This window comes from Octodon degus, unplaced genomic scaffold (genome assembly GCF_000260255.1).
Source record: "Octodon degus isolate 3935 unplaced genomic scaffold, OctDeg1.0 scaffold00148, whole genome shotgun sequence".
Lineage (NCBI taxonomy): Eukaryota > Metazoa > Chordata > Mammalia > Rodentia > Octodontidae > Octodon > Octodon degus.
Genome location: NW_004524724.1, coordinates 6,793,839 through 6,803,050, shown reverse-complemented (window position 1 = coordinate 6,803,050; position 9,212 = coordinate 6,793,839). Strand labels below are relative to the sequence as shown.

Sequence of the window (9,212 nt, the reverse complement as noted above, 5' to 3'; positions counted from 1 at the left end):
GTGGGCTGAGCTGGCCACACACACAAATAAATAAATAAATATTTTTTTAAATAAATAAAATACTCTGAAATCTAATAGAAATTGAGACTTTATACTGCTTATTAACAACATACTTCAAAAAAATTTTCCAAAGGCAAATTAAAAGTCACTGAAAAGAGGACAGGAATAAGCCAGGCAGGTGGCACACCTGTGATCCCAGCTACTCAGCAGATGAGGTAGGGGCCAGGCATCTGAGGCCAGCCTGGGCATTTGCCAAGACAGTGTTCCACGCTCACTCAACTCAAGAGGACAGAGAGAGGAATCTGCGGCAAGCCTGAGCCCTGCACACTCCCCAGTTCCGGAAGGAAAGGGACAAAGAGTATGAACAGATAATAATTCTATTTTCGAAACCATTCACTGTCCCACGCACAACCTTCTGAGACCACTCAGTGCACGGCAGGGCTTGCAGAGCACACACTAACCTCACGTAGGGCACCGGGTCGTTCTGAATCATGGCCAGCAGCCACTGCAGTTCTTCGTAACTTCTGTCCACTAGAAACGCCAATCCGGAAATACACACATGGTTAGTTTTAAAGCGCCAGAAGAAATAAAAGTGATACGCAAGGAGCGTCATGTGCCATTCTGGCCTCTGTCTTGGCTGGACTTCTATCCAGAGGCTGGGGTACAGGGAGGTTTCTACAGCCTCTCCACTGTTTCATCAATGGATCATCTTGACTTTCAGAAGTACATACCATGCCACAGTACCAAAGCCTTTAGAAAGAACCATTTTAAGATGCTTAACCTATAGAGGTCTGATACTCAAAATATACCCACTATATATACACATCATGATCAACTGGTTCAGCCTACATGGTTTCTTCCATTTATACTGATAGCAGTCTTAGTTTTTCAGCATAATTCAAAGGCAATTAAAGAGTGCTACCACTATAGTTGACTTTAAAATAACTATTAGCTATCTACCTTTTTAATGATTTTGCTTTTACAGTATTTTTCTTTTCTTTTTTTCTTTTTTGAGACAGGGTCTCACTAGGCAGTTCAGGCTGGCCTTGAGCTCACTCTATAGCCCAAACTGGTCTCAAACTCAGGATGAGCCTCCTACCTCAGCCTCCTGAGTACTGCGATTAAGGTGCGTACTACCATGGCTGGCTCTGCTTTTATAATTTGAAAAGCTCTACTTATAAAATGTTATTATCAGTATTTTTCATTTCTTCAAATCTCTAATGGAGCACCAATATTTAAATTTTAAATGGAGGGGCCGGGGAGATAGCTCAGTAGAATAAGAGCTTGCCTGGCAAGCGCAAGTTCCTGAGTTGAATCCCCAGTACTGTAAATAAATTAATCATTAATTTTAAATTGAATAAATAATAAAGTCAATTTATAGTTCTCATTGAAACATAACTGAATTATACTAACCTATTAGCATTCATTTGGAAATCATAATAATATCGGTATTGCATTTCCTTCTATCAGTATTAATTCACAAAATGTTCATATTTATGTGATACTGAGTATCATTCATCCATCCTAGAAAAATGGGTTGAATGCTAGGAAATTCTGTACATCGAAGGACATCCTACACACGTATAATCCCAACACCAGGAGGCAGGACTACCACAAGTTTGAGGCCAGCCTGTACTATCTAACAAGACCCTGTGGGTTTGAAACTGGTTAAACAGCAAAGTGGAAAGGCAGACTGATACAGGATTATAGTATTTTTTCTTTTACCAAATAATTCATTATTCAACAGATCACTATTTCTACCATAACTTAAATGAAAGCATAATTTAATCACCAAGGAAAAAGAAGCAATGACAGCTTTCTAAACAGAGCCCGGCCAGCGCACCACACATTATGGTATTGCTACCCTCTGCCACCTGATGGCAAGTATTTCTTTTGAAATTTATGAAAATTACACATACTGAAGTACTTATGGCTGTCTAACACTTCCAGATGAACCAGTATGTACTGAAGTACCACAGCCCTTCGCTTCCCTCCAGTCAGACAAGAAGTTCAGCATACTTTCACTTCCATTCTCGGCTATGGTCTGGGTGCTACAATCTGGAACTTTAGATGTAGACTGTATTTAGATACTTACTTTACTTGCATGTAATTTTTCTAAAAAATATTTGTGAAATATGGGTTAAGTTTTACACCTGGCTTACCAAATGCATAGCTTAGCTCTCCCTTTTACAGGCATGGTCAGTCCACACCAGCTCCCTCCCGCCTCTTGTCGCACACCATCTCAGGGAGCTGGGTTAGCAGGAACACAATGGGGGGCGAGCAAGCGTTCCCACCTCTCTAAGCCTGCCTCAGCAAGAACCTCGAGAAGGGGTTTCCGAGAGTCACAGCTGCTGTGTTCTCTGCTCTGGGACTCTCCCTGAAGAGTTCAGAAGCCATATGCCGCCGTACCCTCCTGTCTGGTCTGCACGGACATTCCTAGGAGCTTACACTTTGCTTACCCTGAAAAACTCCAATTCCCTCAGAACCTAGCTTGGATTTATTTACCTTATTCCCTTTCTATCATTTCATGGATTACTGCTTTTCAATGCGCTTTGTTCCTCATACACTTCTTCATCTTTGTCACCTGATACTACAAGTGTTTTTAATGTATGACTGTTTTATTCGTTTTGGCATGAGTCAATTTTTTCAATAACCTCATAAATCTTCATCTAGTTTTCCTACTGAAGTTCTTGTTTATGTCTCTTGTTCTATTTCCACAGATACAAACTTTTACACATAGGTGTAACATGTTATGGCATGTTTCTTAGAAATTTCCCAGAAATGGTCTGCTTGTGTGAGACAAGGTCCTGCCACATAGCTCACACTGGCCTTGCGCTCACTATCGCCCAGGCTGGCCTCAAGCTCCTGGCCGTCCGCCTGCCGCACCCTCCCAAGTGCTGGGATGACAGATGTGTGCCACCACACCTAGCAGAACATCTCCCATTTTTAAAAATAGCATGAAATTAAATCTACAGTGTAGTTCACAGTGTGATCAAAAAATACAGTGAACATTTAGAATGTAAAACTTTTTTGTGTAGTAAAAGGCACATTGCTATAAAGCCCTCTCAAAATATTCCTTGCTTTCAACACTCAGCACATCACCCATCTGTACCACTTTCTAATGCAGCGCGGCATCCATTCCCCAGAGTGCCTTTGGTTGTCTTATCATAGCTACCTCGCTACCTTCAACGGGTTCAAAATTATTATTACCCCTTGTGGTTGCCATGGTTTAGGTCTAAAATGTCCCAATTCTCATGTGTGGAAGGCCAATGAGAGTGGGGTGTTGCAGCTGATTTCCTGTTAAGAGGAGAAGCCTGCTCGAGAGGTCGCTGGGGCGAGCCTTGGGACATGTTTTCCCTCGCCCCTGCTCCCGGCTCTGCTTCCTGTCCACACGGGCTGGGCACCATTCCACCAGGTGCCTCTGCCTACCAGTTTCTGTATCGGAACCAGCCAACCATGGACTGAAGCCTCAAGCCAAATGAACCTCTCCTCAAAGCTGTGTTATTGGATACTCTGACCCAGCAGCACGAAAATGACTGCAGTGATGGTCACACTGACTTTGGGAAGAGCCAAAGTAGCGGGGTGTCGGGTCTGGTGAGGAAGAGGACGAGGATGCGCTGCCATGCTCTTCAGCACCTGCCTTTCCACTGGCCAGCTGTGAAAGCACGCGCCGTTATCTGTCATTCCTCACAATGACAGTCATGAAAGAGGACTTCCAGAACCACCTCTCCAAGTGACAAGAATGATGGCATAAAGGTGTTCTACGTGAGGGGAAGCCCCAGGAAGAGGGTTAATGGCAATGCTGTCACTGGTTGTAATGAATTTGTACTTAAACACACATGGTATTTTCTGACTTGATGATGTCCCCAAAAGGACAAGATGTGTGATCTTATTCTTTTCTCTCACTTACAATTCTCACATTAATTCAGTATTTACTATAAATCTTCTCTAAATCGGTGATTCAAGAATTAAAAATCAAAATATCTGCGTTGTGCATACTATATAACCCCCAAAACTAAGGCTGGCTTTAAAAATTATGTCTTCCTACCATGACACCAGCATCTACCCCTGAAGTGTTACCTTTGGTATAATCAACCACTGCTTCCAAAGCTGCAACCCTGATGTCCACGAAGTGGCCATATTCAGCATATGATTTAAAGAGAGTGGGGTCACTCGGCACATGCCCATTCTTCTGAAGAACCCGGATGGCTCTCAAGCAACTATGTAAAGGAAAATGTAAATTAACTGCTTTTGCTGAGGGTTCATGAATCAAATTCGCTTCCTAGGTACTGGAGATTCATTTCTCATAGTAAATTAAAAAGAAACCCACATTTAATTCTGTAGTATTCAACTTTACAATGGTGGTAACATTTCATAATTAATATCTAAAATCTGTTAAAAGAAAATACATTTTAAAACCTGACTGGAAACTCAAGAGTTCCATGTATCATTATAGATGTAAACTTACCCACGTAACATTTTCTACAAGAATTTTAAGTTCATTCAGCACATAAACAGAAGGTTAAAATTGTTCCTAATGTTTTGATCAGTAACCAACTTTCAGCAAACTCAAAGTAAACAGAATGCTTTTATAGGCCTATGCAATGAAGCTGGCCTGACAGGAAGGCTAAGAACAGAGCAATTTTACCACATACCCAATGAAATAAAACTGACAGAGACATCAAAAATAACACTAAGGAAGAATTTCTGATGACAGGAGAAAACAGATATAAACCGAATATAAAAACTATATACTGGGGCCAGGAAGATGACTCAGTAGAATAAGTGCTTCCCTGGCAAGCACAAGGACCTGAGTTTAATCCCCAGTTCTGAAAAAAAGAAAAAACTATATATTACAAACTCAAGTAATTAAACAGTCCTACACCTACAAAAGAACCACATTAAGAAGGCTAGTAACAGTTCTCTATGGATGACAGAATCAGAGAATTTTAATTAAACCCTTTTAGCTTATTTAATGAGCATAAGCATAGTTTATAGCTGTAAGAATACACACTTGAAAATAAGGGATACCTGACAGTGATGGTGTGTCTATAGCTCGGAAGAAGTTTTTCCATGTTCAAAAACCTTGTGATTTCTTCCAGAATGAGCCGCACGTCAGGATTCAAGTTATCCAAAGTCCTCACTTCGTTATTCACGCTGACGGCAGGCGTGACGGAGTTGGCCAGGGCGTCGATCATTTCTGCACGATAATAGTTATCTGAAAACTGAAGCAAAGACTAATTGAAGAAAGATATACAAGGAAGTGTGCTGGTGAAAACAGAGTGTGTGTGACAAAAACAAGCTTAACTAAAACATACACAATTTCTCTAGTAAATAGTCAGTTCTGCTTTTTGGAGTCACACTTTTGAAAACAGAACAAAAGAGACTTATAAATCAGCGACACGTGAACTTACTAACGGCTTACTACCCAGGCACTCCCTGGTAACCTAGCCATGTCCTCTAAAAGGGAGACCCGAGCCCACAAATTGTGCGTAATCCAAGGACTCAACCAGCTATCAGTGCTCCACTTTAACACATAACTATACAACCAAGGATCACCAGGTATTTGATGAAAGCACTGACATAAAAAGGAAAAAAAAGGATACAAAAAGAATTTTTTTTCTGAAAATAGAGAATAAAAGGAACGGACTAGTCCAATATAAGGATAAAATGTTTCGAAGATTATATTATCATCCGAGAAATGATCAGTGATATGGCCTGTAATAGTGCAAGCGCACCCGGCTGCTTGGGATGCTGAGGCAGGAGTGCTGCAGTGGGCCAGGCCCAGCACCCCCATCAGAACCCGCCGCAGAACAAAAGCTGCGAGCCAGGGGAGGCTCGGGCACAGTGCTGGCCCAGCACGTGCGAGGCTCCAGTGTGCCTCCCAGAAGCACACGGCTGACTCATCTTTCATCCACTGACCCACCCAACTGAAAGGGAGTAAGCCGGTGGCTTGGGGCAAGACTCCAGCACCGCAGAACAAGCACAACAAGAGGCACGAATGGAAACCGCACAACACAGACTCGGCCTCAGCTGCAAAGCTGAGCAGCTCGAGGACGTGGCAAGCAGGATACGCTGCCAGAAGCAGGATTGGGTCTGGGGTGTGGATTAGACAACTTCAGATTAAAAATGTTCATACTTTCCATGGCTTGCTAAATTCTAAATCAATTTCTTATTCTTTGAAAGCTACAGTTATTTCTCAAGCCCTTTCCCTCTATCTTAAGTCCTACAATCTCTCCTCAGATCTTTTAGACTGCATCCTGCCTCCCTCACAGCTGGTGCCCCCAGCTGGCCTCCCCAAATCATACTGATAGACAGTGGTTGCTCAATAAATGGTTAAATAATAAATGAATCCTGGAGACATCAACTATCTCTTCTACTCAACATCATACACTGTCTAGTGTAGCCCATGTTCTCAGCACTTGCTTATTATCACTTGACTGATAACAAATAGAATGAAATAAACTTTAAAGTATGGTATCTAATAACTATTCATTAAATTAATTAATAAGAGTACAGATAGTGGTTTTAAAAAAGACAAAAACAAACAAGTCAAATCCACCAATAAACATGTTATAAAAAAGCATCGTTTCATAAAAGCAAGCAAGATAGCAACACCATGTGGTCAGACTTCCCCAAAGCAGGCTCCAGGTGGCTTCTTTGGTCTGACACCTACTCTCCCTCTACCCTGAGGCCTAAAGAGCAGTTAAAAACCAATTCATCTTGGTTTTACCCACCAGGTTAAATCCCACCTGTCTGCCTCTAACTCTAGAAATTTCTAGTACCAAAGGCTCAACAATGATGGAACAAAATCTTTTTTGTCTTTTCTCAATTTTTGTTGGCCAGGGGGAGGGTACTAGGGATTAAAAAAGGGCCTTGCACCTGCTGGGTAAACACTCCACCACTGAGCCTCAGTATATTTCTTTAAAAATAAAGCATCACTTGGCAGTTTTACACTGTTCGTTAAGATGATGACTTTACCTTGTTCTTCCTGTTGTCGTTGTACTTGATCAAGTCTAGAATAAATGTGAGGACTTCTTTGGGACAAAGGTTATGCACATCTCTTAATAAGGCCATTGCAACGGGCATAGTCTATAAGAAAACGAATTAAAATTTTTAAAAGCACTTAACTGTTCAATGCAACTCTCGAGCCATACAAAGAAATGCTTGTCGGGCAGACAGAGCTGTCTGGATGGAGCCACCCCATCTTCACCTGCTCCCCCAGGTGTCCACATCTGAGCCTTCTGACCAAGCCTTGGGGAGAGCTAAGCAACAGGGTACCCAGGAGCCCAGAGCCTTGGCCCTCACTTTCCGGAGAAGGAATGTGCAGTACCGAGTCATGCCACTCATTGCTCAGTGACACAATGGGAAAGGAACATCAGCTTAGATGGTAACTCCGCTTCTCACTGCACTCTCTCGGACCAATGTCTCTGGCCAGCTGCCCACTGCAGTAGCTGGGGTGTGTGGCACACAGCAGCGTCCTCATTGGCCCCAAATGATGATGAACCCCAGAATAAGAGAAAAGGAGGCATGCCCCGTGCTTCAGCCTGCCTTTGCCCCCCTCAATGTTCACAGGCAACTCTTTCATGGATGCAGAAATGTGACTCACACCAGGGGAACTCTGCCAGTAAGACAAAGCAGCCAAGACACTCAGCAGAACCACAGAAACAGTGACAGCATGGTCATCAGCACGCGAGAGATGTGACCTCCCCCTCCACAGGGAGGCCATGAGGAAGACAGCACTCAGCAGCTCAAGGTGCAGGTGGCGGGAATGACCACAGCCACCGCACTCTGTGGAACTGCTAACAAGAGGCTCTTCCCCTCGGGACAGGGTTTGCATCATGGGGTAGCTCTTGCCCTTGCCCATTGCAATACTGTGTGAGGGGTGAGGTAGTATAAGGTGCTCGCATCATCTAACACAGCACAGGCACACACAAACACACACACACACACACACACGCACTTCTTAGAAGCAAGGTCTCCTCAGAAGAAAGGTATACACACTAAAGAACAAACAAGCCTTAGTCTAGTAACTGCCCTCGTTACCCCTGACACATTCTGATATGGCCTACTCTGTTTTATTTAAAAATTAAAACTCCACAGACAAAAATTCTGAAGTTAATTTTATGACATCCCAGTAACCGCTCACAATGCAAATTTGAGCACTCATCTAAGGTACACGGAGGCCCAGCACCACAACACAGGGTTCATGCCAGGCGGACGGACATGAGCCTGCTTCTAGACCACGAGTTCGGGGCACCCTGAACTGGGCAGCAGATTTGAGTATAACCACAGTTCTAACAGTCATGGGGGCCTCAACAAGCCACCTCTCCCTGTAGCTTCAACTTCCTGTCCTCTCTGCATGCCCAGCTTTAGGCTCAGCATCCCTACATCACGCCAGCCCTCGCCTCTCCTCACATGGGGACGAACCCCTGCATGCCACCATTTCCAACCACACCCCTGGAAAGCTCCTCTGCTACCAATGGGGCAGTGTCCAGAATGGCACCCAAGTGGGGTACTCGGCAGAGCCTGCAGAGCAAGGTACAGAAGATGCTGTGGTGAAGCAACACCCTCACCTACCATCTAAATGGCTGCAGAGTTCATGTGACACAGGCACAGCCATTTCCAAAACTGAGAGGTTTGATTCCCCAATCCAAAAAAAAAAAAAAAAAAAAAAGACCCAAACTAAGAGGTAAGCAGGAGTTAAATTAGGTTCCATACAAAAACCTAAAAATTTGAGAGAACACTGTACCTTCTGCAGAAAGTAACTCTGGAAGCTCATGAAATTGTTTGTCTTCACAATGTTGGGGCAGGTCTTGCAGCAGAACATCCTGGTGAAGAGAGACTTCATGGCTGGGGGCCCTGTCCACGTGCTCACCATGGAGTTGGCGATCTGCAAGGCACCAGGAAATGAGGGGCTTTGCCCGCTGCAAACAGACAGAGGGGAACAAAGCAGCTCCCCAGGAGAAGCCCAGCCCAGCCTTCATGCCATTCTGGGGAAATACACAGACCCTCCCACACATTCTTACGTGCACTTAGCTATCTTCCATAGTTCTACATTACAACATTCTTTTATGTGTTAGGAACGATGTTTGCAAAAAGACGCTACTCTAATAAGTAGCATCCATGAAGAGAGCTGCAACCATAAAACTTTAAGTTTATTTATAGAACTCACTATTAATTTAATTTTATTTTTTTAAAAGAAAATCTTT

General features: G+C 43.4%; 1 protein-coding gene across 1 annotated transcript in view; it reads right to left on the bottom strand.

Moving 5' to 3' along the window:
* Taf2 (TATA-box binding protein associated factor 2) overlaps window positions 1-9,212 on the bottom strand; it is an 88,455-nt gene that overhangs the window by 31,505 nt on the left and 47,738 nt on the right. The window contains exons 13-17 of the mRNA XM_023702347.1: window positions 8,753-8,927; window positions 6,982-7,092; window positions 5,032-5,225; window positions 4,081-4,220; window positions 462-531 (exon numbers count right to left, since the gene is read on the bottom strand). Of these exons, the coding sequence (XP_023558115.1) occupies window positions 462-531; window positions 4,081-4,220; window positions 5,032-5,225; window positions 6,982-7,092; window positions 8,753-8,927 (690 nt within the window). The remainder of the gene's footprint in view (window positions 1-461; window positions 532-4,080; window positions 4,221-5,031; window positions 5,226-6,981; window positions 7,093-8,752; window positions 8,928-9,212) is intronic.